This window comes from Haemorhous mexicanus, chromosome 4, assembly GCF_027477595.1.
Source record: "Haemorhous mexicanus isolate bHaeMex1 chromosome 4, bHaeMex1.pri, whole genome shotgun sequence".
In the NCBI taxonomy this organism is placed as follows: Eukaryota; Metazoa; Chordata; class Aves; order Passeriformes; family Fringillidae; genus Haemorhous; species Haemorhous mexicanus.
The window spans coordinates 12899296-12926579 of record NC_082344.1 but is presented as its reverse complement, the minus strand read 5'-3'; the positions used below and the strand labels follow the sequence as shown (position 1 = coordinate 12926579).

General features: G+C 40.1%; 1 protein-coding gene across 10 annotated transcripts in view; it reads left to right on the top strand.

The window, feature by feature from the left end:
- INPP4B (inositol polyphosphate-4-phosphatase type II B) overlaps nucleotides 1-27284 on the top strand; it is a 312388-nt gene that overhangs the window by 178544 nt on the left and 106560 nt on the right. For 6 of the 10 annotated variants that reach the window (XR_009486134.1, XM_059843839.1, XM_059843837.1 and 3 more), the window contains 4 exons: nucleotides 2346-2396; nucleotides 5705-5784; nucleotides 21890-22001; nucleotides 23975-24047. Coding sequence is in view for 9 of the 10 variants with exons in the window: in XM_059843839.1 (XP_059699822.1) it covers nucleotides 2346-2396; nucleotides 5705-5784; nucleotides 21890-22001; nucleotides 23975-24047 (316 nt within the window). In the remaining variant the exon portion in view is untranslated. The remainder of the gene's footprint in view (nucleotides 1-2345; nucleotides 2397-5704; nucleotides 5785-21889; nucleotides 22002-23974; nucleotides 24048-27284) is intronic. The other 4 variants (XM_059843840.1, XM_059843841.1, XM_059843842.1 and 1 more) reach the window with 2 other exon arrangements.

The window sequence follows — 27284 nt, the reverse complement described above, 5'->3', positions numbered from 1 at the left end:
ACATATATTTGCATACACCTGGATCAAGACATAAGATTTAATTTCAAACAAAATATATTTTGGGGAGAAGAGAGGTACAGTCTAATGTCAATCCCACCAAAGACAGAGGTACATTTGGCTGTCCAGCTACTGTTTATAAAGGGGTTAAAACCAAATGAAAACAAACAAACAAACATAGCTGAACCAAAAAGTATTGCAAAATGCAACAGAAATTTTTTCTGTATTTTAAATCCATTTGAAATTCAGGAATATGCTTTTATTATATGGAAGACTCTAGCTTAGTCAGGTGTTGACATCGCTTTCCACACCTGTGTTGGGTCAGAAAAACTGAAATATGTTCTTCTGAATTGATATTTATCCAGCAAAAGAAGGAATTAATATTCTTTGATTCTTAATTAATGTTGAATTCCCTTGATTTCAGTATGTGTAAAAGACACTTTAACTTTCTCTTGCTGTGAAGTACAACTTAGTATCATATAAAAACGTGTACACTTTTAAAAATATTTGCTGAACTGCTATTGGGTTACAAATACATAAGTAAATGATGAAGAAAAATGTTAATTCTTATATTCTTAGTTTATTTCTCTTGAATAAATAGCCATAATAATAATAATAATTAGAAAATATAAATTCCTCACTTCTTGTTGAGCCAGATATCACTTCTTTGAGGCTGGCACATAGAACAGCTTTTTAGCATACTAAAATGACACAGCATTTTTGGCCTGGTGTTGATACTCCATCTTTCTTTTAAGAAACAGATTGCTCTAAGTTATTTCCTCACCTTCAAAAGGGAAAGATGGGTATCACAAACGAGAAAATGTCAGTAATTTCATTTTCATTCATGGCTTTAAGCATTTAAAGGTTAATTTTAAATACAAATATCGGTATTGAACATTTTATGCTAGTCTTCTGTAGATCGCCAAATGCTTTGGAGTTGCTAATGTATTAGTGTGGAAAATCTAAATGTAAAATTGCATCCATATGAGGATTCCCACAGATTTCTTAAGTATGCTGTCTCTTACTAAATTAATTATAGCATTTTTTACTATCTTCAGGCTTTTGTGGGAAAAACAATGTTCTCTCTGTAGGAAATCAAGGGATAAGAGCTGACTTAGAAAAGCTGTGGTTCTGCTTTGTCAAGTCTTTGTGGTAGCCTTTATATTGGAGCTTTATAGCAACGTGTATTTAGAATAACAGACAAATTATCTTTGCGTTAAAGGAGTGTTTCTTTTTGTGTACTAAGTTGCAGCCAGAATAGAAGAATTGAGGGTCATATTTGAGGGCATGGAAAAAAAAAATTAGTCTTTTGTAGAGAGATTTGCAAAATGAGTTTGAGTTTTACTTGGAAATCAAGCTAAAAGTTTGTTCTTGGGGAATGAATATCTGTTATATAGGCTAGGTAATAAAATAGATGTGCATGCTCAGTGTATTCTCCCTTGTGCGTTGCTTTTAACAGCAAATTATCCAAAGGGCTGGTTTTGGCCCAGGCAGGCCATCAGGGATGTTACAGAGGTTTTCTTTTACATTTTCTATCTAATTTTTGCTGTTTAATCAGTTGTCTGTTCTCAACTACCACTCAACAATAAAATTATAAAAACACTGAAGACACACCCACACACCAACCTGTACTGTATTTTGGGAAATACAGAAAAGGAAGTCAGATTATCCCATACTTGCTCTTCCAAAAAGAAAGCAGTTGAGTACAGTGGTAGCTCCACCTTGCAGAAAATACGAGGACAACAGGAGGTCCTGTGTAGGGGAGAATATGGAGGCTTTCCTTCTCTGAATGCCTACAAATATCTCTCACCTCAGAGATGCTTAGCAAGTGTCTGAAGGAGTCAGGGTCATACACTGAGACTAGGGATCAGGATTTCTGCTTCAGATCAGCTGGCAAAGGAAAGTACTTACTTGGAGAAAATGCTTGTCGATGTACTATGCTCTTTCACTGGAGGCTGAAAATTTTGTTTTCAGATAACACCTTTAGATAAAGTATTCTGTCACTCAAGTTACAGCAAAAAAAATCTCCTTTTAAAAAAGAACAACTGAACGCAGCTTTTCCCCCTTTAGAGACTCAGGAAAGTTCAAAATTATAAAAGAACAGTGGTAAGAGACTTTTTTACAGGAACCAGCAAATATTATGCTTAAATTACTAGGTCTTATAAATTTTTTATATATATATATATATATATATATATATATATATATATATATATGCATTTAAATTTATCTCCAAAATATCAAAAATATGAGGAAAGAAAGGCATGAGCACTTCTTTCATTCTAATTGGAAAGCAGCAACAAAAAATAAAATTATTTCCTGCCTTTTTTTCGCTTTCCTTCTCTCAGGTCCACACCAGTGTCCTACCTGATCACATGGAACCAAGAGCAGATGTTGGGGTAAGCAATTATTTTCAATTATTGATTTTTTTTTTTCATCCCATTTGCAGGCACAAACCCTCAGTGCTCAACAGAAGCTGAAAAGCTTTTAAGCTTTTTTAATAGCAAAAGTTTTTGGTTAGATGAATAAAACAATCAAGGCTGGGATGGTAGTCTCATGGATTGATGCAATCCCATTCACATCTTTTTGAAAATCTTTTTCAACTGAAACGATCCTGAGACAAGCACAGCCATGTAAAGTCCTTGCTAATATCATACAAGCAATCTGGATGAGATTGAGAGTTTGGAATGCCATTACCTCAAGAAGCCTAGGCTGTCACCTTCTGGTCTTCGCGTGCATGGTATCAAACATTCTGCAGCAGGAGTTGCCTTTTGTATTGTCAGAAGTTAAACTGGCAACAGATAGAGGACTCATTTTTATGTGCAGATCTACAGAGCATTTGACAAAGGTATTTGGAAGTAATTTTCTGAGAGGGCTAAAACCTCCCAGATAATATGGACACCTGGTGGGAGTGGGAAAGGTTGGTGCTGAATAAAAGAACAAAGGCCACCTGATGCAGGCGTCAGATCTGTCTGCAAACATGCAAAATACCTGGGGGTTTAAATTTTTTAGCCTAAGGTGTTGACTTTTCTGCCTTACTAGGGCTTCCTTGGCATAGTTTTCAAGACTTCAGCTAGTGTTTGAAAAACCTGTAGCTTGGCAGCAAGTTCAATCTTAGTGGAATAATCAATGTGTTTTAGCTTTCCATATAGCTATTATAGAGACTTTCCTCTTTGGCTAGCTGAGATTATTCATCAAACTACTCAAGGCACATATCTTAAGATTTATTGTTTTGTCTAGAACAGTAGCAAAATTCCAAAGAAATGTTACTCTGCAATTAGCATTACAGCAGTAATTTTGTTTAAAGCCTACTTTTCAAGTCATGTGGGCAAAGTTAATTGTAGACTGCCAGTTCAGGCCCCATGGTGGACTATTGGTATCTAAATCAGTATAGAAAAAGTATTCTCCAGTTTGATATTGGACCCCTTGAACATTAGCATAACTCTCTTAATTTGGGTCATGGGATCATTTAAAATTTTATTTGATTTTGCACATAGCTCTGTGTTGTCAAGCAAAGAATTTCTTTTTTTCTAACTAAGCATAAAAATATGAAACAGAGAACTAAGTAGAACATTTTAAGGCAATAAAATCATTCACCTTTAATTTCATGACATAGGAGAAGTAGATCTGATGCTCAGACATGTTTAGTGGGTGACCAAAGTTCTTTGACTTTATGAGAGAGCCGTGTAGTTGTCTCTTGGCCCTGGTCCCTGGTCATTTGAGGATTCTGACTTAGAATGCGTAAGTATATTTATGGTTCTATTTTGCTGCAGAAAGAAGCCCCAAGTGACCAAACCTTATATCAGTTTAATTCCAAATACCCCTCTTCCTCTTTCCAAATGGTCAGGTTTCTAATACAAACACTCAAATGTCATTAAATGCCAGAATAAAGCCTGCTATAGAGACACAGTGCTGTGGAATGTGTTCTTACAGTCTGAAGAAGGATATGCTCTTGGAAGAAGATAAATAATTTGGGCTAAATGTGTGACCACAGAGTTTTAGTGCAGAAACCCTCTCATGTTGACTCATCTAAAGGAAGACAGAACCATTTGCGTGTTCACTCCACCAAGGCTGTGCATCACCATGTGTTGCACCTGGATGTCTTTTTTGTAGAAGTACCTTTCATTTTGGCACTGAAAACTAACTGTGATCTTTGCTTGTGTGGCTGTATTATTTTTCTTCCTTTCTTCCTGTTCATCACTTCCCAAATCCAATGGTTTTCCAGCCTTCCCTAGACTCTCAACTTGTGTCTTTTTTCCTTTGCTGCTTACATGCTGCTTAGGAGATCTAAGCCTGTGCCATTGATGGGAACAAGACATACCTCATGACTCAGTTTACTAAACTGCAGACCTGCAGTTTGCAGTTTACTAACTGCAGTGTTGGTGCTTGCCTAATTTTAGAATTGGTTTTTGAACTGTACATTTTATATGGAAGAAAACTTATCTTAGTGTAGAGCTTTATTGTTTGCGTTCAAACACTCAACATCCTGCTGACTTTCCTGAAAGAAAGCAGGCTGAAGGTTGTTTTTTTTTTTTTTTTTTACCAGAGGAAGTTACTCTTCTCAGCAGTGACAAATTCTTTTCTGTTTTCCTTGAAGAGAACATTTCTCTCTGTAGGCAGCCTCTGTTGACTCAGAGCAACTTGATTCTTTGATTTGTATATCCAAGAATGTATATAATTTAGGTTGAAATTCTAATTTGCCATTCCAACAGTAAACTTAGTGTTATGTAATAAAAACCAAACTTTGTGTCCTTCTTATTGTTTTATTGCTAAAAATTAAACATAATGTCATGATCTTCTTACAAATTTATTTAGAGCAAGTGATAGTGTGTTGTATATTTGAAAGATAAATTGATAGAAGATGGCTGTAGGCTGTTAGTTTCTTGCTCATTGTTCCCAAGGCAAGAATACTACTGCTGGCCAAGTTGACAAAATGGAATTTTAGCAATGTGGAGCAGGATATGAGAAGAGGTTAATGAATAGCCAAAGTGCAAAAGAAGATTTAACCCTTTTTCCTCTTTATACTTTTTTTTATGTTAGAAGAGTGATTTTTATAGAAGAAAAAGTTATAGTGGTGTAGCTTAATTTAACTTTAGGCATTCTAGTTGCGTTACCACATTTCTAATTAATTTTAATACAGTAAAGAGGTTCACCTTACAATGGAAATAGAGTAAAACACTATTTAAAACATTGCCAAGAACTAGAGAAATATAACATTTCTATTTAACTTGTTCTGAACTCAATTTAAGAATACCTTCCTAGTATATGCATTCATATTTGGAATACATGGATGGTAGTGCCAATGGCTTGAGGAAAAACATAACAAGAAAAGCTTTGGTAAAACACTGAAAACTTAGCACTTCTTGTAATCCAGAAGCTGGAAAAATAGGAAGTAGATGCAAAATGCAAATACTTGTACTGAATGAAAATCATGCTGTGACTGTACATCTTACAACCTGTTATTTTTTCAGGTTGTTAGACTGTTCTTAATGGAAAAGAGAAAGGTTCCTGCCCATAAAACCAAAGTTTTTAACAGTTTACTTGCAATCGTGCTGCACAAAAAAATTTCTAGTGGATTAAGTACCAAACTGTTAAATTGAAATGAAATATTTTTCTAGGTACCAAAGAAAGATTTTCAAGTGTGAGACCAAAAGAAGTAACCAAAATGAATGAATATGTTATCTTTTCTTTCTGCTTTGATTTGTAGCAAAGCTTCCTGGGCTGTGCAACTTTTAGAGTAGGAGATCTGGTAAAGTCAAAGGAGCAACAGTTGACCCTTACCCTCAGGTAAGTGCTTCCCTGTAGCAGATGCAGGGCCAGCTACGGCTCCGTGGAGGGATGTTTAGAGATAGGTATTTGCTGAGTCATAGGAATTGAACCAGGAGTCCTCACTCTGGTCCTCCAGGCCTGCTTATCCTTCTGTGACCCCATAGGCTAGTTTCCCTAACCCTTAAAATTGGTCAGTTTTCAATCCTCCCTAACCCTATAAAAGAGGCTGTCTTGGCCGATTTCTTTTGGAAGAGCAGCTTCAAAACCCTTTGCAAGACCCTCAGAATAAACCATCGTGGAACACTCTTGGCCGCCTTCTCCTCTCTCTTTCGTCTGCCTTCCAGGAGCCACGGCCAGCCACAGCCCCTACGAGCAAGCTAAGAGCTGAAATCATAAAAGAGCTGATTTTCACTAAGAGCTGACAATCACTAAGCTTGCTAGGGGTCACGGCTGTACCACAGTCTGGCCTAGGGCACCCCAGCCTCCATAGGGCTGAGGTATCCGGCCTTAAGACTGCTTGCCTGGGGCGCTTACCCTACGAGGGATCAGCTATCCAGCTAAGAAGCTAGCCCCTGTGGCTTCATTTATTTTACACGTCCCTCTGTTTTAAATCATGGTTTTTCTAATTACTAACCCTTGGCATTTCTTATCCAAAGAATGGCAAAAAAGATAGGGAAGGGTCTGCAGCCCTACTCAGGCAAAGAATGGCTGAGGGAGCTGGCAGTGTTTATCCTGGAGAAAAGGAGGCTCAGTGGAGCCTCTACAATTAACTGAAAGGAGGTGTTGTGAAATGCAGGTTGGGCTCTTCTCCCAAGATGTAGCAAGTAAGAGGTCAAGTGAAAATGGCCCGAAGTTACACCAGGTGAGGTTTAGATTGGATATCATGAAAGAAATTCTTCACATGCCGGGGCTATCAAGCACTGGAACAGGCTGCCCAGGGAAGACGGGGGTCACCACCCATGGAGCTATTTATAAGACATATAGATGTGGCCCTGAGGAACATGGTTTAATGGTGGCTTTGGCAGTGCTGGATTTGTGGTTGGACTCAATGCTCTTAAAGGTCTTTTCCAGCCTATACAATTCTATGGTTGCTATTTGACTGTGTTTGTAACTCCATGTTCCATCAAGTATATTAGATAACAACTTGAAGTACTTCTAATTCTACCATGTACAAATTCAAAATTAAACACCAAAATGAAATATCAACCCTGTAACCCGGAGCTTCCCAGGTGCCAGATTAGAAAAGGTAATTTTATACTATGATAACCTATGGAAGAATTGCAGGGAACTTGGCATAGGAAATATTCATTCAAAGTTTCCTTTAGGAAGAAGCATAAGATTCTCAGTTTTGTTTGGTGTGTGTGGTTTAAAGAATTAGCAGCGTACAGGTTTTTTTAAGCATGTTTAAAGAAGGTGGTCCTAATTATTGAAGGTGTCTCCCATGTGAAAATGCTTGCGGTCTCCTAAACTCACTGTTATATGCAGCCATACTGAAATTGTAAGGGGGTGTGACATACAGCTCTGATCAGTGACGGGGTACAGAGCTGTAGAAGGGTCAGAGACAATGTACAAAACCTAGGGCTGGGCTGAGCAGATAGATCTTAAAGCTGTGCACTGAAGGAAAAAAGAAAATCATTTATCACCCCTGATACTGACTTGCATGGCTTAACGTAAATGAAGATACTCATCAAAACCTTTGAAGGTGAGGGGCAACCTTTTAGACAGTGATTTTCAGAATAAATTCATTGGACTTTATATAGTACAGGGATTTTGTTGAGCTGATTTTTGCAAGTACAGTGGAGGCTTATTTGGGATTACTGGCAAGGTACAGTTAAACTTCAAGGTACAGTTAAACTTCACAGAGCTGCTGCTCAAACTCCATGTGTTTGCAAAGCCAACATTTTGGGAGGAAAGAAGCTCTGACTGGGAGAACTGAGACACCAGGATATGTTGTGCCTGCAGTGTTGTACATAGGTGCTGTGAGAAAGCTGTGTTACATTTGTTACCCTGAGCACAGGAAGACAGCCTTAATTTGGTTTAAGGAACAAAGTATGACCCATTCGGACATTTTTTAGGAACGGAAACTTCTTGCATGGAAACATTTTGGCACCTGCTTTCCTATTTCAACAAGAGTAGTTGTATATGAGTGTGTAGTTTGCAGGGCAAACTTAACAAAATACTTCGATTTTAAATTCTCCCAAACAGAAAATGCCACATCTGACAAGATGATAACTTTGTCTAACAAAAAAATTCAATTAGATAAAATGTGAACTGACTGTTCCCTATGAGAATCGATGGCTAGGTGAATGAATTCCAGCTTAGTGATTGTAAGAATCTATTCTTAGAGGAATTCAAGTTGTCTTTAGCTCTTTGGGATAAATTTTGCTTCCCTAACTGACATATTGAAAATTTGATCTGAAAGATTGCCTCCCAGCAGGTGGCACAGTAATTGACAGAATGGAAAGCTTCCATTTCAGAATAAATATTTTGTATCTCAGCCATCCAAATTGTAATCAAAAAGTTAAGATGGAAAACTCATAAGTAATAGATGAAAAAATTGGTTTTAATTAATATTTTTATTGGTTGTCCTCTTTGTTCAGCTAACACTAAAAGACAACTATACCAATTAAATTAATTTGTAGACTCATTAAATGGTACGGCTTAGTCAGTTAGATATTTTTTCAAGAGAAACATCCTAACCTTTCAAAAATGGTATTGTTTTCTGATTATGACTATTCAGCAGCAGAAAGTCAGTAGAAATTATGCACATTTCTTTGATGGCAGTTTAACCAGAGCAGTCTACTAATTTAAGCTTGCTTTCCTCTAATCACCCTGTGGTATTAGTATTTCTCAGGAGGATAGAGGATATATCAAGGGGCTTGTCAGAGCATGAAATTCTATGTAATTCTTGTTGATATTCTTTGGATATGAGTTTATCAGGGCATGCCTGTGATTGAGATGCTCCTTTGTTAGATTTAAAGACCCGGAAATAGCTCTGTGCTGTGCCCCGTAAAGATTGGTGTAATTATAGAATCTGGTTAATTTTTAACTGCATTTTCTTTTTGTTTTCTTTTTTTAGCTATGTCTTTCCATTGTTTTTCTAAGGTACAATGCAACAATATAAAAATGTTTTCAAAAGAACATTCTTGTATTTTTCTGTTATTTTGTGGAGAGCTTGCATGTGTCTACAAGTTCTTACTGTTGACACACTGTGCTCTACTTTTCCGTTTTCAGATCGTTGTACCCTAATAGTGATTACGCACACAAGTTACAAAACCTCTGCAAAAGTTTTTATTTTGATTGTCCTTTCTTCATAAAGGTGCCCTAAACTGGTGGCTGTCTGGTAGATCTGTGCGCATGTAGCTAATCATCAAAACACAAAAAGGTTGACTTCTAGAATTACTTCAGTGTACACAACAGATGTTGGCAGAGGAATTTAGTTACTAGAGATTTGCGATTGCAGTTTCCAATATGGAATTTATAAGAAGAGAGATGCTTTCTATAGACTTGCATGTTTCATTTTGCAATGATAATGCAATGTCACTTGCTTCCAGCTTTTTCATACAGTTGTGATGATGAATGGCATAAAATGAGCTGTTGAATGCAACAAAAGTATTTCTCAGTAGGAGAATATTTCTTAATATTGACTATATGATGTAGTGTGTCTGATTAAAAAAATAAAATCATGCATTTTTTTTCCTTTCTAAATAAGAGCTAGGCATTCTGGCTGCTAATTTAGTAATAAAAGCTGATTTATTTTTTTTATATTTAATTTTTAACTTTGGTTTAGAGGATCTTTTACCATGCCTTTCTGTTAAGAAAGGGGTTTTATTGTTTTTTTTTTTTCCTTAGTTGAGCCCTATGGCTTTTTGCAAAGAGCTAGCAATCAGTACTCCCATTAGCCCCTTTCCCTGTGGTGGTAGTTTGCCTGCTTAGAGGAAGGGCCTCTTTAGCTTGGGCAATTTTGATATGATTTTCACTTAGTTACCTGTAAGAAGCAGCAAAAGAAAAAGACAGTAGTGCTGTCTTGTGTTCTCTGCAAAAATAAGGTGCATCTGTCTGTCATGCTTCTCTTAAAAGACTGATGAAAGTGTAAGTAGATGTAAGTGTGAAAGTGTAAGTGTGAAACTGGGGCGGTGTCAGTACCACTGTGATCCTTTGGCCTCTGTGACAAGCAACTCCATAGCAGTGGAACTAAACAAAGATGAACTAGGAGGGAGGACATGAATTACACAGATGTCTTGGTTTACAAGACAGGTGTCTTCTAGGGAAGGCAGAAAAGCCTCCTTTGGAATGAAGAATGTAAACCCTCCCTCCAAATTATTAGAAATTTGAAATTAAGGGGCTCTCAGGGAAAGAAATGGCAATAGGAATAGCAGTTCTCTACTAGTGTGTGTAATAAAGCAAACAAACAACAACTACGGCATTAGTAACAAACAGAACCAGAACCCAGTCCCAGCCTTCCGGCTGCGGCACGTTCCCCTCCGGGGCAGTTCCGGTCACAGCCGGCAGGGGCGCTGGTGGCTCCCGGTGGGCAGGGCAGGTGCGGTGATCCCCACGTGGCTGCAGGGGGCGCTCCGGCGCAGGCTCAGGGAGGACGTGGCAATGGCGGCTTGGCCGAGACGGGAAGGGACGAAGAGAGGCTTTGCTCCACAAAACCCCGGGGCAGCTGACCTCGGTGCCTCTAGCAGGACCCTCAGAAGCAGCAGGCTGTAACAGCAGGGATGAGCAGAAATCCCGGGGTGGTGAATGACAAATAGCTGGAACCTGCGGGATGTCCTGTCAGGGCAGGGGTATGCAGGGCCCAGCAGCAGAAGAAAGGTTGCTGGGTTAATGGTGGTGGCAGTGAACTGCTTTCCCAAGCCACAGATCTGATCATCCTACAAAGCCCAGCAGTGAGAGAGACCAGCTGCCCCCAACTCCATCTCTTCTCAACTGTCCCCATTCTCTTTTTAACTGCTCCCCCCCTTCCCCCCCGAGGGAAGGGGGGGAGCAGTTAAAAAGAGAATGTTGTTCCTCTGCCAACATCCCAAAAACTAAGAGTTCCCCCTCCCTGCCCATCTCAACCACTCAGCGTTTCTTAGTAACTCAATGGAAGAAATTCTACAAGTAAGAAGGAAAGAACAGAGAAAACCCAACCCCCAACAGCAGATTATATGGGAGGTTGTCTCTCTGTATGTCTGTCAGTCATGTGTTATACAGACTTCTTTAATCATGTGTCAGTGCTTAAGCTCTTGGACAGTATCTGTTTGTCTAGATATCTAATTTTAGTTGTTGTATTTTTATTAATCTTGGACAGGACTGAACTTCCTTTAATGAAAGGAGATAAACCTAGCTATTTTTGACAAAAAAAGTCCTCTTAATTTCCCTCCCTCCTAACAGCTTGTAGTCCAGTGGGTCAGAAAACATGTAACTGCACTTTGGTAGTAGTAATATTCACAAGGTTTAACTAGCTAGAGAGACTTGGAAAGCCGCACAGTAATTTCTGCAGTCATTTATGTACTTAGCATAACTTCCGTAGCAAATTATGACTATAAAATGTTTTGTATTTAGCTGCTTTTCCCTATTAAAATTCAATAGTTTTCTGTCTACAACTAGTCGTACTTGGTCTCCCTCCTGAAATTGTTTCTTGGCTGCTTCATGTTGTATCATCCACCCCAGGAAGCTGGTGAACAACACCTTGACTTTATAAGTCAGGTGAATCACCAATATAGTTTAGGTGAAATGTACTCTGACATGAAACTTAATCAACTATACATTGAAATAATGAAAACAGAAGGAACTGAGCATTGCAGAATTTTGTTTATTTATCTTAGAATGCAACAGAATTTTATTTACAATGGACTTGTTTAAAACCAGTATCAATTATTGTAATAGGCTTCACTGTGAATTCACAGACAAACATTTTTCTGTGGATATTCTGTGAACATTTTTGGATATATCAAAATATAATTTTTCTGCTAGTATAATAATTTTATGACAACCTATAGGTTAGCCTTTGCTAATTGCAATTATTGTGTATTATGTACTGGAGAAAGGGGCTGCCTGCTAGACTCAGCGTGCAGTTTGCTTTTCAGGCAGTCACTTTGTGTTTTATAATTAAAACAACCATGCAGATATGAAGTCTGCTTCCTTTTTTTCTTAGTGTTATTGAATATTTTTCTTTTTTTCTTTTTTTTTGGAAGAAAGATGTGTGGCCATGGGAACCAATTAGCAGGCCTAAATTTGCATATTCAACATGTACTAGTGAAACTTGATGAGGTCACCATTGGAGGCAAATGACTGCTGTTCTCAGTCCATCTAGCTCACTTGCTTTTCTATCACTAGCTTGTTCCCTTTTTTTCTCTCTGGATACCTTGGTCAACATTTTATGGCCAGAAGTAGTAAGGTGGTGTCCTGGTTCAGGGCAAATTTGGGAGAGAACCCCCAAAGGGCCCCCCTAGGAAATCGGATTCTACCACCCCTCCCCCAACCGGTCCAGGAGAAAATACTTCCTTGGAGAAAAGTGGAAAAAAACTATTTATTAAACAAGGAAACTTAATATTAAACAATAAAACCCCTTGCTGCTCCAAAGGAGATGACACACCTAGAAAGTCCCCTCCCCAGATTCCAGTTCAGCTCACTCAGTCCCTTATCAGTCCCTCCGGCGCTGGAAATGCCGTGGCCCAGGCCCGGCCCGGCCCACCGAGGCGAGCTGCTGGTGCTCTTATGGTTGTTCAGTCCAGAGCAGGTGTGAACAGGTCCAGAGAAAGGGGAAAAAAGGGAAAAAAACGCAGTCCAGGGAACTTCTTTGCCTCAGCTAGCTAAACTAACTAAAAAGCAAGGAAAAAAAAAGAGCCCTGTCCCGCCGTCTGTTCATCCGCAGAAAAACACACAGTCCAGAAGCAGGAATGTGTAGGAGTGAGTTCAGTGTCTGAAAACAAACTGCGCGCCTCCTCTCCCCCCCTCAATCCTTGGAGCAAGTCTTAAAGGTGCAAAACTTGCTATTCAGCATAAACGGAATGAGACGATTGGGGATAAAAGCATCATATAGTCAACCTAGGACATTCCACCCCTTATCCCCATATCGTCAGCTTACTACTAAAACTAATATATATATTCTAACTCTATAAACACATACATCAGACATTCAATATACAGCTATACACAGACAATGGTAGTAACATTTAGCAAACAGTGATATTTACACGTAGGTCTCACCCAACAATGAGATCTCCCTGAGGTACACATCGTGTTCTTCCATCTCTTTGCATTATCCACCATGTGGAACCTGGTCCCTGAGCAAAGACAACCCCACGAATGGGTTTGTCTGTACTTGAGGCAGAATTGATCCAAACTGTCTTCCCTAATAAACCTCTGACATGTACCACTGGGACTTTGTCTCCATCTACTCTATGCAAAGGCTCAGATTGGGCAGGGCCTACTCGGTTAGTAGAGCCTCAGGTGTTAACTAGCCAGGTGGCTTTTGCCAGATGCTGCTCCCAGTTTTTGAAAGATCCCCCACCCAATGCTTTCAAAGTTGTTTTCAACAGTCCGTTGTACCTCTCCACTTTCCCTGCAGCTGGTGCATGGTAGGGAATATGGTACACCCACTCAATGCCATGTTCCCTAGCCCAGGTGTTGATAAGGCTGTTCTTGAAATGAGTCCCATTGTCTGACTCGATCCGCTCAGGGGTTCCATGTCTCCACAGGACTTGCTTTTCAAGACCCAGGATGGTGTTCCGGGCAGTAGCATGAGACACAGGATAGGTTTCCAGCCATCCCGTGGTGGCTTCTACCATGGTCAGCACGTAGTGCTTGCCTTGGCGTGTCTGGGGCAGTGTGATGTAGTCGATCTGCCAGGCCTCCCCATACCTGTACTTGGACCACCGCCCACCATACCACAGGGGCTTTACTCGCTTGGCTTGCTTGATGGCAGCACACGTCTCACAGTCATGAATAACTTGAGAAATACTGTCCATGGTTAGATCCACCCCTCGGTCTCGTGCCCACTTATAGGTGGCATCTCTACCCTGATGACCTGAGGCGTCGTGGGCCCACCGAGCTAGGAATAACTCTCCCTTGTGTTCCCAATCTAGGTCTATCTTTGACACTTCTATCTTTGCAGCCCGGTCTACCTGCTCATTGTTTTGGTGCTCCTCATTAGCTCTGCTCTTGGGGACATGGGCATCTACATGGCGGACCTTCACAGGTAGCTTCCCTACCCTGGTAGCGATGTCTTTCCACTCATCGGCAGCCCAAATTGGTTTTCCTCTACGTTGCCAGTTAGCTTCTTTCCACCTCTCCAGCCATCCCCACAGAGCATTGGCTACCATCCATGAATCAGTGTAAAGGTAGAGCCTTGGCCACTTCTCTCTCTCAGCAATGTCCAGGGCCAGTTGAACGGCCTTGAGCTCTGCAAGTTGGCTTGATCCACCTTCTCCTTCAGTAGCTTGAGCAACCTGTCGTGTGGGGCTCCATACGGCTGCTTTCCACTTTCGTTTCATTCCCACAATGCGACAAGAACCGTCAGTGAAAAGAGCGTAGCGCGTTTCTTCCACTGGCAGTTCATTGTATGGTGGAGCTTCTTCAGCACGTGTCACTTCTTCCTCTTCATCAGCAAGACCAAAGTTTTCACCTTCCGGCCAGTTTGTAATTATTTCCAGAATCCCAGGGCGATTCAGTTTTCCAATATGGGCGCGCTGTGTGATCAGAGCGATCCATTTGCTCCATGTGGCACTGGTGGCATGGTGCATAGAGGGAACCTTTGCTTTGAACATCCACCCCAGTACTGGTAGTCGGGGTGCCAGGAGGAGTTGTGCTTCAGTGCCTATTACCTCTGAGGCAGCTTGGACTCCTTCATAGGCTGCTAAAATTTCCTTCTCTCTTGGGGTATAGTTGGCTTCAGACCCTCTGTAGCTTCGACTCCAAAATCCAAGTGGTCGGCCTCGAGTCTCCCCAGGCACCTTCTGCCAAAGGCTCCAGGACAAGCCATGGTTCCCGGCTGCAGAGTAGAGCACATTCCTCACCTCTGGTCCTGTCCTGACTGGGCCAAGGGCAACTGCATGAGCGATCTCCTGCTTGATCTGGGTGAAGGCTTGTTGCTGCTCAGGGCCCCAGTGGAACTTGTTCTTCTTACGGGTGACCAGGTAGAGGGGGCTCACGATCTGACTGTACTCAGGAATGTGCATTCTCCAAAAGCCTATGGCACCTAGGAAAGCTTGTGTTTCCTTCTTGCTGGATGGTGGAGACATTGCTGTGATCTTGTTGATGACATCAGTGGGAATCTGACGCCGTCCATCTTGCCACTTCACTCCCAGAAACTGGATCTCTTGAGCAGGTCCCTTGACTTTGCTCTTTTTGATGGCAAAGCCGGCTTTCAGGAGAATCTGGATAATTTCCCTTCCTTTCTCAAACACTTCTGCTGCCGTCTTCCCCCATACAATGATGTCATCAATGTATTGCAGATGTTCTGGAGCCTCACCCTTTTCTAGTACACTCTGGATCAGTCCATGGCAGATGGTGGGGCTGTGCTTCCACCCCTGGGGCAATCGGTTCCAGGTATACTGCACTCCCCTCCAGGTGAAAGCAAACTGAGGCCTGCATTCTGCTGCCAGAGGAATGGAGAAAAATGCATTGGCAATGTCAATGGTGGCATACCACTTTGCTGCCTTGGACTCTAGCTCATACTGGAGTTCCAGCATGTCCGGCACAGCAGTGCTCAGTGGTGGAGTCACTTCATTCAATGCACGGTAGTCCACAGTCAATCTCCATTCTCCCTCAGACTTACGCACAGGCCAGATGGGGCTGTTGAAGGGTGAGTGAGTCTTGCTGACCACCCCTTGGCTCTCCAGCTCACGGATCATTTTGTGGATGGGGATCACGGCATCTCGATTCGTCCGATACTGCCGGCGGTGCACTATCGAGGTGGCAATTGGCACCTGTTGCTCTTCCACCTTCAGAAGTCCTACTGCAGATGGGTCTTCTGACAGTCCAGGCAAGGTGTTCAATTGCTTGACGCCCTCTGCCTCTACAGCAGCTATTCCAAATGCCCATCTGAATCCCTTTGGGTCCTTGAAATACCCACTTCGGAGGAAGTCTATGCCTAAAATGCATGGGGCCTCTGGGCCAGTCACAATAGGGTGTTTCTTCCACTCATTTCCAGTCAGGCTCACCTCAGCTTCCACCAAAGTGAAATCCTGGGATCCCCCTGTCACACCGGCAATAGAAACAGACTCTGCCCCCACATGTCTCGATGGGATTAATGTACATTGTGCACCAGTGTCGACCAAAGCTTCGTATTCTTGTGGTTCAGATGTGCCAGGCCAACGAATCCACACAGTCCAAAAAACACGGTTTTCCCTAGCCTCTACCTGGCTAGAGGCAGGGCCCCTCTAAGCCTGGTTATCCTTTTTTCCCTGGACATATGTCTTGGAGGTTCCTTCAAGGGCATCAAAAATATTGTCATTATCATCATATATGACAGTTCGGTTACTGGCTACTGGAGCTGCTTCCCTTTTGGAACTTCCTCTCTGAGTCTTCAGTTCACGCACCCGTTGTACCAGAGCAGCAGTAGGTTTTCCATCCCATCTCCTCATGTTTTCTCCACAATCACGCAGGAAGAACCACAGCTCAGCTCGTGGGGTGTACCTTCTCTCTCCATCTGGGGAGCGTCTGCGTTGGGCACCAGAACCTCTGATCTGTACTGCTGAGATTTGAAGAAGGTCTTCCTTAATCTCCTCTCTGAGCTTCTTGTGATTCTCCTCTATCTTATCCTCTAACCTCTGCAGACGTGTTTCCACTGCTGCGATTCTGGCATGTGTCGGGCCATGCACAGCGTCTGCATACGCTCGGAGTTTCTTTGCCATATCCAGCACGGTCTCCTCACCGTCATCTCGCTTCATTATTGCTAGAGCAGAAGCATATTCATGTGGCCCGAGTCGTACAAGTTTTCTCCACATTACAGATGTGCATGGTACCAAGTCTGGATTTACAGTGTTTACATCATCCGAGAAGACAATCTCTGCCACTGCCATTTCCCTCAAGCGCTGGATCCCTTGCTCTATGGTCTTCCACTGTGTTTGCTGCATATAGAGATCGTCTGCACACAGGTATCTTTGTGCAACACTTCCCAGGACCCGTGCCTAGAGGCTGTGAGGGTTAGCCCCCCTCATCATTCCTTGGTCAATGACAGGATCCTGTGACAGGGATCCCAAATGCCTGGCTTCACTGCCATCCAAAACTGTAGCCTCACCTGCAGCATCCCAGAGACGGACTAACCAACTAATTATGGATTCATCAGGTCGCCGGGTATAATCCTTCCTTAGGCCACGAAGGTCCTTCAGGGAATAGGACTCCATATTGGCTTCTGAGGCTGTATCAGTTTCATTAACTTTGGGCTTTTTATCAGTAGTTGGTGGTGAGGGTCCTTCCCCTGGATCATCATCGTCAGTCACTGGCCGATTGGTTTTGCTCGTGTACTTCTTTCCTGCAGCAACTGCCAGTGGCTTAGGCTTACTGTCTGGTTCAGTTCCAGCCTGAGCAGTTGGAGTGTTGGCTGCAGCCTGAGTGATTGGAGTAGCTGCTGCTTTATCTCCCTGCCTGCCTGCCTCTGTCTGCTGCCCTACAATATCTAGCAGGGTGCGATAAGCATAGGCCAGGGCCCAGCTTATTGCAATGAGACTTTTTTCCTTACAGTCACCATGGCATTTCTCTTTCAGGTATTTTCCCACCTCAGCTGGGTTCTGAATTTGTTCACATGGAAAATCCCAGTCTACAGGATCAGAAAATTCCTTCAGGGTTTGGCCCATATTTTCCCATTCTCCACACCACTCATCATTTTTCATGCCTGAGTCTACTTCTGGGTCAGGGGTCTTGTCAGCTCCTCTGGACATCTCAGCCCTCATTCTAGAGAAGCTGCAGACCATATAGAGGAAGCTTACCACATTAAATGCCAGAAACATGGTCTCCTTAACAGTCAGGGGAAACTGAACATTCTCAAAAAGTGACATAACAGATTCAGAGGAGAAGAAGGAAAGGAAAGGCTGGAAAGTCTCATTCCCTGCTCCTCCTCTAACAAACTGGGTGCAATTACTAATAAATTCCCAAAACATACTGCCGGAACTAGGACGCGGGGTAGGACGAAGAAACCATAAACCATACATATTGTAAGCAGACTCCAGCAACCTTGTAAATGCCCTATAAATCATTATCACCAAGGCCAGCAAAATAGCTATTCCAATCCGTGCCCCTGTACTGTGAAACTTACGTCTTAGGGACAGTAATCCTAGTGACCAGAAAGGTACTGAAACCTCAAAAAGGCTTATAGACCAGAACCACATGAAGGCCTCCACCCCAAGAGACAGTACGAAATCAAGCAACATGGCTACTGACTGCTTTAACTCACTACAGAGCAAGCACAACCAACATGCAATCAATAATGCTTTTTTCCACTTTCTCGAGCCTCACGTTGGGCGCCAATTGATGTGTTTGTCCTGGTTCAGGGCAAATTTGGGAGAGAACCCCCACAGGGCCCCCCTAGGAAATCGGATTCTACCACCCCTCCCCCAACCGGTCCAGGAGAAAATACTTCCTTGGAGAAAAGTGGAAAAAAACTATTTATTAAACAAGGAAACTTAATATTAAACAATAAAACCCCTTGCTGCTCCAAAGGAGATGACAAACCCAGAAAGTCCCCTCCCCAGATTCCAGTTCAGCTCACTCAGTCCCTTATCAGTCCCTCCGGCGCTGGAAATGCCGTGGCCCAGGCCCGGCCCGGCCCACCGAGGCGAGCTGCTGGTGCTCTTATGGTTGTTCAGTCCAGAGCAGGTGTGAACAGGTCCAGAGAAAGGGGAAAAAAGGGAAAAAAACGCAGTCCAGGGAACTTCTTTGCCTCAGCTAGCTAAACTAACTAAAAAGCAAGGAAAAAAAAAGAGCCCTGTCCCGCCGTCTGTTCATCCGCAGAAAAACACACAGTCCAGAAGCAGGAATGTGTAGGAGTGAGTTCAGTGTCTGAAAACAAACTGCGCGCCTCCTCTCCCCCCCTCAATCCTTGGAGCAAGTCTTAAAGGTGCAAAACTTGCTATTCAGCATAAACGGAATGAGACGATTGGGGATAAAAGCATCATATAGTCAACCTAGGACAGGTGGGCACAAATTCCTGTTGCTCATGGTGTTACTGGCTATCTCCTTTCCTCACATTTGAGGGAACTAATACTGACCTGGGGATCCTTAAGGACTTGGGATGGTAGAGAAATTTATTTCAAATGCAGGTGCTCTGCTGACAGGTATCAAATGATTGCTGATCCTTATCCCAGGGTGCTAAAAAATATCAGCAATTTTCCAGTTCCATAAGCCAGGTGGATTTTGTCCCATGTATGGGCTTCTTATGTTGATACTGATTTTATTCTCTTGGCAGTATCCCCCATCCCAAATCACCCTAAGCAGGTTGTCAAGGTGCAGTCTTTTGTTTTGTGGGGATATAGTGTCTCCTCTCTCATGACTGAGAGCAATTTGATGCAGGGATCATCTTCACTGCACCATGTGAGTGCAGAGTGTCCTTCTCAGCTTTATTAAACTATAGGAAATAAGCTGATCTCATTCTAATGCATTATGAAGTATCCTAAAACCAATTAATTCTTTCTCTGATGCTGTGTTGAACAGTGTGAGACTTTTTACATCTCTGCAAGCAAAGGTCATGAAGTGTGTGCATAACATGTGTGTGTGCTCAATACTGTTAGTGAAAAGTAAAATTATACAGGGTTTTATCCTACTAAAGTATGATCACTAAGCTTTTTTTATTTTTCCCACTGCATCACTTCTGTTTCTCTTTTTGATATTTATTTCAAGTGAAATTTTAATCTCATGATATTGCTGGAAAGTTTGAAATGCATGTCTTCAAGTAGTTGAAGACTGTCAAGCGCTGCTGCTGTTTTAAAATCACAGTCTGATGCTGCTCACAGCAGTTTTGCCCTGGGCATTTATAGAGCTCTTTGTTGATTTGTATGCCTGTAGCATTCAAAAGAAACTTTGGTTTTGGGATTTGTTGGTTTTGTTGTTGTTGCTTTTTTTGTTAAATTGTTTCTTCATATTTCTGTGTGGGAAGATAAGAACTGGAGAAAGAAGTGCAACTACAACTGTTTAGTTTTATTGTGTTGCATTACCTTTTCTTACAGGTAACGCATGTTCCAGATTGTTGTATTATATATGTATTATTCCAGAACAGGAGTGATTTTGAAAAGAAAATAATAATTTATTTTCTGAAAAGAAAATAAATTATTATTTAGATCAATCACTGAAATTAGATCAATCACTGTATTTAAACCCATACAAAATATGTATTGCTCCTCCTGTAGGCAAACAATGCAATGCTCACTGTCATACTGAGGCCAACCTTTTAATAACAGCAGCAAGGGAAATATTTAGGATTCTAAAGAACAAGAGACAAGGACTGAGAAAGTGTAGCTAGCATTTCCATTTTACTGGACCAACAGGCCTTGTTGGCTTGGATCAGTTTATTCGCTTGACACTTTGATGAGAACACCTTAAGCTGCTGAAAAATTTTCAGTCTTATAACTTCACACTTTGGCTTTTAAAGATATATGATTTGCTGACATCTGCTGTATTCCCTTTCTGCTTGGGAAGGCTGTAGTGCATTTGTTGACAGAGCCTAGTTTGGGTGCCAGTTTGACACAAGAAGGAGAAGTCAAACCACAAGGCTGTAGCAACTCCGGGGAAAGTTCTTCATTCAGAAGGCCATTTCAAATTATTACGTATTTCTGCTCATAAGCACAATTTGGACACTGAACCCTTACTACTTTTCTTCTGCATACTTTTTTAATTAATACAGGCTTCTTCAATTGCAAAACTATCTGAAAGTGGTTCGTTTTTAATTGTTTCTTTATTGTCAATTATTTTGGCTTAGAGCAGATGAAGTTTTACACATGTAAAATATGAAGACTTATGTTTATTTTGCAAGGTTTTATAGAAGACCAGATATGTATAGTTGCAAGATGAGTGTATATCACAGCCTAATGGTTTTCAAGGAAAAGAATTATTTCATTTGGAAGCTTGGGGGTAACTATTTTTTGAGATTTTACTGTAGCAGTTGGACTTGTTTACTCTAATGGTCCCTTCCAACTCAGCATATTCAATAATTCTGTGGTTTTATGATTTTATGACATTGAACTTTTCTATGTATTCTTTTTTCCTTATTCATCACTCCTCATTTCCACTGCTCAGAAAATACACAGTATTGCGGCACACGTATTTGTTTTGATTCTCCTTCCTCGCTGTGTTTTTGTAAATGTGCTGAACTTATTCTCATCATTTCCTTTTTGCCTATTTTTGCTTGGTGCCTTTTGTTACCCTTTCCTCATTATTATGAAATGATCTCTTACTCTTCTTTCATTCCTTTAAAAAAATCCAGCTGTTCAGAATAAGCCAGGAGAGATAGACTGTGACATTAAACTTGGTGCTGTGCTGCCAGGGAAAGCTGAAAAAGCATTTGGTATCATTCAGGAGTTTAAACCCTTGTTTCTTCCAAAAGGTAGTTAATGATACTCTTTTCTTGGTGATGTACATCTGAATCGTTACTTGTTTTTGATTAATTGAAAGTAAATTACTTTTACTTCAATCTCATACAGTTCAAGAAATGGGATGGATTCTGAATAATTTCTCTGTGGAGGGATTACAAAGGTAAACGTGATATTCAGATTAGTTTCCTTGTTTTGGTTTTGCAGGGGTTTTATTAATACACTATGTCCTTTCTTTGCAGAAAGGAAACAAAGCCATGTGTTCTGCATTGGGGTTGCAGGTCCTAAGTGGAATATTGCTGCAGTGTTACAGCCCTTTATCCAATGGTCCACAGACAGCATAAGGTCTAGAATGAAAACTTGGCAGTATTCATGGATTCATGCACCATTTATAGCACTTACCTGTCCTCAGCTTTGTGTTGAAAACTTTCATTGTCCTGAAGAAGTTTCCTCATTGTTAACATTTGGTTTGTGATGGTAAATAACCAATTCAATAGAAGTGACTGCATTTTACAGAATGGAGAGGGCACTAAATATTTACTGATGATATTCTAATTGAAAGAATTTGATGCTGCAAGCGACCCAGTGTCATGGGTTGGTTTTTTTTCCAGAACATCTGATGGTGGAAAGACAGTTGGTACCATTGAAGTCAATCTTGTGAAGATGGGACAGCTAGAGGAGGGGGAAACAGACCACATCACAGCAGATACTCAGGATCAAAAGGTAGAAATTCAGTTTATTGCATGAAGTTAATTAGAGTGATCAGTTGTACCAGATGTCTAAAATACTAATTACCAAATTGGGTTAAGAACTTAAAACAAAATTTCTGGAGTATGTGTTATGTACACTTATCTCCCTCAATAACAAAAACCAAACTTATGAAAATGTACAGAGTAATGTTCTAACCTGAATTTCCTAAGCCCTTTCCTTCTTTAAGAAAAAAATAGCTTATTTTTATCTCAACTGAATATATTTGATCACTTCTGATAAAAACTGTCCATAGAGATGCCATAAATACAGCTTCTTTTTTCCTTGGATACCTGCTCTGGTTTCTGCCCTTGAAGTCCCGTTCATGTTTATTTTTATGTGCAATCTGTGCCAACAATACTGAAAAGCTGGGAAGAATGACAGACAGGCAAACCAAAGAAGAGGTAAATTCCCTTGCAAAGGAGCAGGTTCATCTGAATTTCATGGGAGCACACAATTTTTGCAGCCCTAATACGACTGCTTAACACTATGGTGTATTCTGGTTTTCCTGAATAAAAGGAAATGCTACAGGGAATGCAGTATTTTTTTGTTTGGAAGTTACATATAAGACTATTTTTGAGAAGAGGACATTATTTTCAATATCTTTTCTGCTTAGCAAAATCAGTCTGCTTTTGTGTGTGAAATTCTGAGGGTAAATCTCACACTTTTTTTTTCACCACTCATCTCAGAGGACTTCAATGCGTTTTTAAAACAGTGTATGTGTGACCAGTTCCAAAAAGCCAGCAAATACTGTGAAATCTTTCTGATTTTGACCTGTAAAATTCGCACAATATAGGCAACACAAGATGTTTCTTCAGCCTTCTTTTTCATTTTGCTTTTTGTCCACTGCAAAATGTGGAATGAGAGTCCTTGCAATTATTGGAGATGTAATTAATGGGCTCTGTCTGGCCTGGGGAGCACAGAAGGCTTTAATAGCATCTTTCTAGGGGTTTCTAATACTTGTAAATAGAGACCAGACTCATGACTGATGTATTTTCTGTGGTCTTTAAAGGAGACCTTGGTTTGTACAAATCAGTTGCAACACAGTCTTGGTTTATATGTTGATAGTGAGGATGCAATTGTGAGAATGATGAGTCATTGAATTAATAAAAAATAAATAAGTTTTGACCTGGGTTTGCTCAGTGTTAGATAAACTATGTGCAGGATTTTCTCATAGAAGAGGAAGGTGATGGTTAAATTAATTTTCAGATATCACCTGGTTGAGAGTACATCATGTGTTGCTCTCTGCCTTAAGTTCTCCACTGAGCTTCTAGGAACTGGGGAAGCCCTAGGAACAGAGCTCCCTATGACGTTTAGAGACTCCCATTTATTTTCTCAATGGGGGTAGGAGGAACATTGCAAATATTATGTGCAGGTGTACACTGATTGATTTTATCATAAACTTTTTATACTTTATGCACTAATCTCATCAAAGCAATATTCCAGTTCACTTGTATAAAAAATTACTTCAATCACAAAATCTGAGCACATTTTAAGGACTTTTTTGTGCTTCCTGCTATTCCCTTGTTTAAAAATTAATTAAGTGTTTTCTTACACTGTGCATGTGAAAATTCTTTGCCTAAAGAAACCTCTTTGAATGCACAGAACTTGCCAAAAATTGCTTTAAACTAAAGTGCCTTATTCTTATAATAAGACTTATTAAGCTAAACTATTACTATCTCTCAATATTTCTGCCATAATACTGGTAGGAAACATTTCTCTTTTGTTATGGAACACCTGATCATATTTTTTCATTGTCTTGGCTATAATTCTGATTGTGTTACAGTATCTTGGAACAGAAATATAAAGATAAAAATGTAAATTATAAGTAAGACTTTGGAAGTTTATATCATTATCAGTAATGGTTTTCAGCCTACCTTTTATAAACTGCCATGGATTTATCTCAGACCCCTGAATGTGTAACATTTGTGGTTGTATTTCTTTTGCAGTGTGCATTGGTTCGTGAGTGTACAGCCACTGAAGGCATAAGTGGGAAAGACAACCTGCCTTCCTTAAACGCAGGTAAGAATTCCAATATCTGTAAGACGGCTCTTGAAACTCTACTTCTGGTCCTGAAGAAATCACACAGATTTGTGGCAGAATTCATAAATGTCTCTTCTTTAAGTAAATATTGAACTTAAACATCATGCTGCATACATGTTTAAGTTCAATATTTTAGTGTTTTATACATATTTGACATTATCATTTTACTGAAAAATTTGGATAAATGTGTGTCAATTGCGCTTTCTGAAGCAGTGCTAAAATCTCCATCTCCTGCATCTTTACTGTTCAATGATTTTCAAGACTGTCTGTGACTTCCATGGGCATGGAATTAATGTTGTTAGTTTCTCTCATGTCACTGCATGGCATTCTGTAAAATAATTTTGCATTATATGTAAGTGAATACCCAGGACAATCAATCTCTCCCATAACTGATGAAGTGGCAGTTTCAGTTTGATCTGGAAACTATCTGTCCTAGAATGAAGGGAGCTGTTGGCAAGGCATTCTCAATTCTAGGTCAACTCCAGGCTTGAGTGCATGGTATTAACTAGATCTATTTTTCTTTCATTATGCTGAGAAACATTACATGCTGATATGCTATGCCATAAAACTTTTATTAGCCCAAGTTTATGAATCTCCATTACTCTGCAGTAACAATGTCACAAATAAGTTACATGGGTCATCTAAAACCACAGCACTGTCAAGAATTCTGTGTTTGCTACATACAGTTGAGGAGGAATGTTACCGAACTTTAACAACTTTTTAAAATCTTTACTGAAACTTTTTCATCTGACTTCTTTGATAGGGCAGACTTTTTGAATCAGCTTTGCAGTCTGAAGGAAGCACTAAAAACTGCCAAAAATTAAGTTCTTCCATATATGTATGAATATTGTATTTTTTTTTCTGTGAGTTGTTGAGATTAGATCAGAATCAGAAAAAGTATGTTCTAGAGAAATACCATTTATTTTCATCAATTCAAAGTGAGAAAGATGTTAATTGAGAATTTCTGAATGTACAGGAACTACATCTGGCTCCAGAAATTCCTGAACTAGAAATAGCTGGAGGCAGGGAGGGTGGAGGGTATCTCGTGTCTCCAGGTATATATTTATGGCTTTTCTTGGACACAAGATACAGAGCCAGTTGAAGGATTTGGTCTAACCCAGTGCAGTCCTTTGATTGTGATTCTCTATGTAATCCAGATTAGTGAGACTTGAAGAAATGACATTTCTGTTCAGAGAACGACAGTGATTCACAGCTGATTTTTTTCTATTTGTTGCCTCCGTTGTGTAGGTTTGATTGGGGTTTTTTGTTGATTTCTTTTGTATAGAAAAATGCTGTAGGTTTTGAGTGTATTTTATTGGAACTTCCAAGGTAGATGTCAGTTTTAGGAATATTGAAGTCTAGACCAATTTGTCAAGAATATTTCCATGTGATTCTATAGTGTATCTAGACAGCATTTTCACATCTGTTATTGTCATACACAAACACAATATAAAACCAAAGCCCACCCAACACTACTAGGGTTTAAGAAGTCAAACATACCGTGAAAAGGTTTTTGTGGTTTTTTTGTCATTTTTTGGGTTGTCAGGCTTTTTTTAAAGAACCAAGGGGAAAGAGGTGTGTATGCAAGAAATGAGAGCATGCAGGATATTGGAAAGAGTTCGCACTCGCAGGAAGTTTTTTCTGACAAATAATTAATCTTCAGTCTGTTTCCTGTATTTGTGACTTTCTCTTCTCATACATCATCATTTCCACTTTCCTGCTGACACCAGGCACTGATTCCAGGTTTTGTCAGTCCTACTCTTTTTATTGAATTCCTGATTTCTTTTCTTAGAAAAATTTTAGCTCTCCTTTTTATACTGTCAGCCTCTTTCCCCAACCCATCAGACTTCTTGCCCAGCATGCTTCCATGACTAGGCTTCCTGTGGACTAAGGCTCTCTGTGTTGCCTGGAGACAGACTGGATTTCTTGTATGGATACCTGTGCAGAAGTGTCAGGAAACCTGATAACATCAACAGTGCCTGCACTGCTTTCCCTGCTGTGTTCATACAGAACTACCCCCAGAACAGTATGTTTTCCATATGCATTAATATTTAGTACATATGTATGCTGTTGTAAAGCTTTCCAGTACTTTCTGTTTCTTGTTGTTTATCAGGCCTTCAGAATGATGAAACTGAAAAAAAACTGCCTCTGTGAATCCTTAAGCTTGTAGGTATATAAGCATGCTGGCGTTCTTATGAAATTTAAATCTAAGGATAGGGAACTCTCAGCCCTCCAGTGAGTTAAGAGATGCTTATTAGGTGAGTGGGAATAAACAGTGTATTTCAGAGCCTTAGCACTATTCCATCTATACCCCAAGAGATTGAATTTATGTCTCAAAAGTTATTTATTTATAATGCTGGAGAGTTTGCCCGTTGTTTACATGTAAACAAATTGCATTTTAAATAAAAAAAGAGAATAAAAGTAATTGAAATTGAGCAAAATTAAGAAAGCTATAATTATTATTCCTGAGGTAATACACATCATATTCCTATGCTACAAAGAAAGATATAAACAGGAACACTGTTAGCAAATTAATATATGTCAGAGATATGCTTTGATCTATGTTCAATAGGGAATGAAAATAAAACCAGAGTATTCAATTTTTTATTATTTTTTATTGTACTTTCATGGGAAGCAGTGTGAAGTATATTGAATGGAATAAAAAGCACAGAGGTCTTCATATTTAAAAATGAGAATGTCAAAAAATATGGATGGGTAAATATATAGCATTGGCTTTTAGGCTTAATGCTGTAGAGAAAAGCTTTTAAAACACGGTTTTCTCTTTTTTAACCACTGCAGTTCATGTTGATTTTGGGGCTTTTTTAATGTCTCTCATGATCACTGTCTAAATAGAGGAAAGATTATCTTTATGAAACTTCCACTCATTTAATCACTACTTTTTATGAAAAACAATTCTAGTCTTGCCCTTCTTATTGTACATGCCTTCTAGAATTTGGTTCTAGCCAACTTGTTATAGTTAGAAATTAATTATTGTTGCAATTGGAGGGGAAGATACTTCTGAGATTTTTATGGAGTTGCATGCCTTCAGTAATTCTGTTTATAAGGAAAACATCAAGTACTATGAAGCTTTTATTAGCAGTCTTAAACTTCAGCAATACTGCATGTTGGAATTATTTGGGAAAAATTCCCAGGCTTTTTTTTTCCTTTTTAAATGAAATTTTCTTCTTAAACCCATGGAGAAATTATTTGACCATT